Consider the following 1610-nt stretch of genomic DNA (forward strand, 5'->3'; position numbering starts at 1 on the left):
TTTCACTGTACTACGTCGTCTTGCTGGTTCTGCTGACATAAGGTAATAATTTTCTATGACGATTATCGATCCGTTTATCCTTTTTTCGTATTATTATGGATAGTATTGTTTCGGTAAACAATATGATGTTTCATATAACGATGATTCGTCGACTACAGATTTAAATAAATCACATGTAGAAGACTGTAAAGTTATAAAAAAAATCCGAAGGTGGATAATACGCAATCTTCGCGCCAAAATTTGACTGAGAGTGTAGCGAAAAAACGGCGAAGTTACAACTTCAGAAAGAAGTGGAAGGCCGTCTATTCCTTGCGACGAAAACTTGCAAGGTTTAATAAGAAAAAGAATCCACAATTTTTATGCAAGAAAGGAATTTCCCACATTATCAGAATTATATGAAGATTTGAATAACGAAGTACTGGATCTTCCTGAATTCAAAGTTTCCACACTGAGAAAATGGATAAAGAAATTGCATTTGTCTTGTAGAAAACTGGCAAAAAAACCCGTATGGATGGAAAGTATAAAAATCGCAGGGCAACGCGATAATTACTTGAGAGAAATCCAAGAATATCGTGACAAAGGGTAGGAATAAAAGGATCCAACGATTATCATGACGAAATGAACGCTCAGCATTACCAGGAATGGATTGCAGACGTACTGCGCGTACTACCGAAGAAATCGGTGATCGTACTAGATCAAGCGCCATACCACACGATGCTGGATCCAGAATTTCGCAATCCTACAACGCAATGGAGAAAGCTCCAGATAATTGAATGGCTGATAAAGTGTGAGGTAGAAGTTCCGTCGCATGTTAAGCATTTTGAAGACCTCAACAGGAATGAACTGCTCAACTTAGCGAGACCTCACCACTATTCAAGACATTATGTGTTGAACAAAGTTGCGAGAAAAATGAGAAATGACGAAGTCAAAATTCTCTGGCTCCCTGTAGCTTATTACGAGTATAACCCCATCGAATTAGTATGGGCATACGTGAAAAATTATGTCGCAAAACGTAATAAGACTTCTAAAGTCCATGATGTTCATCAGCTATGCATCGAAGCTATGGATTCTGGTCCGCCAACGCTATGGCCACGATGCATTGAGCACGCAAAGAAAGAGGAAGATAAGTCTCGTGAGCTTGCAAAGACAATTTCAGATAGGATCGAATCAATTGTAGAAACTGAAAATACTGACAGCGATGTGAACGACACTTCCGAAGAAAGTGAAAATGACGATGAAGAACAAGGCAAAGATTGCGTAAAAAAAATGACAGAATGATAAACTATTAGAAGAAGAAAAACCGCCACATCGAAAATAAAGTAGAGAAGGAACAGGATGGAAGAAAAACTATGTGTAGAGAACCACGAAAATGACGACAGGTCGAAAGAGTGAACAAAGAATGAAAACAAAAAAGAAAAAAAAGCGGGAAAACCGCAATCCAAAACACCACACAACTAACTTCCCAGTACAGATACGTCAAAATTTTCGATTTGCAAAATCCCACCAATTAAAAACGCATATCACTGAGAAGTTAGAATAAAACCAACCCTTTTCCTATCCTATATCCTATCCCTCCTGACGAAAGATGCCTACCACCTTCACGTGGTTTT

At 38.4% G+C, this 1610-nt stretch overlaps 1 protein-coding gene across 1 annotated transcript; it reads left to right on the forward strand.

The window, feature by feature from the left end:
* Nucleotides 1-618: 618 nt before the first annotated feature.
* LOC118069898 (uncharacterized) lies at nt 619-1278 on the forward strand. Its single transcript, XM_035088241.1, has one exon. It carries the CDS (start codon nt 619-621, stop codon nt 1276-1278), a length of 660 nt encoding a protein of 219 aa, XP_034944132.1.
* Nucleotides 1279-1610: the final 332 nt, after the last annotated feature.

Source organism: Chelonus insularis, unplaced genomic scaffold, assembly GCF_013357705.1.
Source record: "Chelonus insularis isolate UGA/USDA-ARS -01 unplaced genomic scaffold, ASM1335770v1 contig_47_pilon, whole genome shotgun sequence".
Taxonomy (NCBI): Eukaryota; Metazoa; Arthropoda; class Insecta; order Hymenoptera; family Braconidae; genus Chelonus; species Chelonus insularis.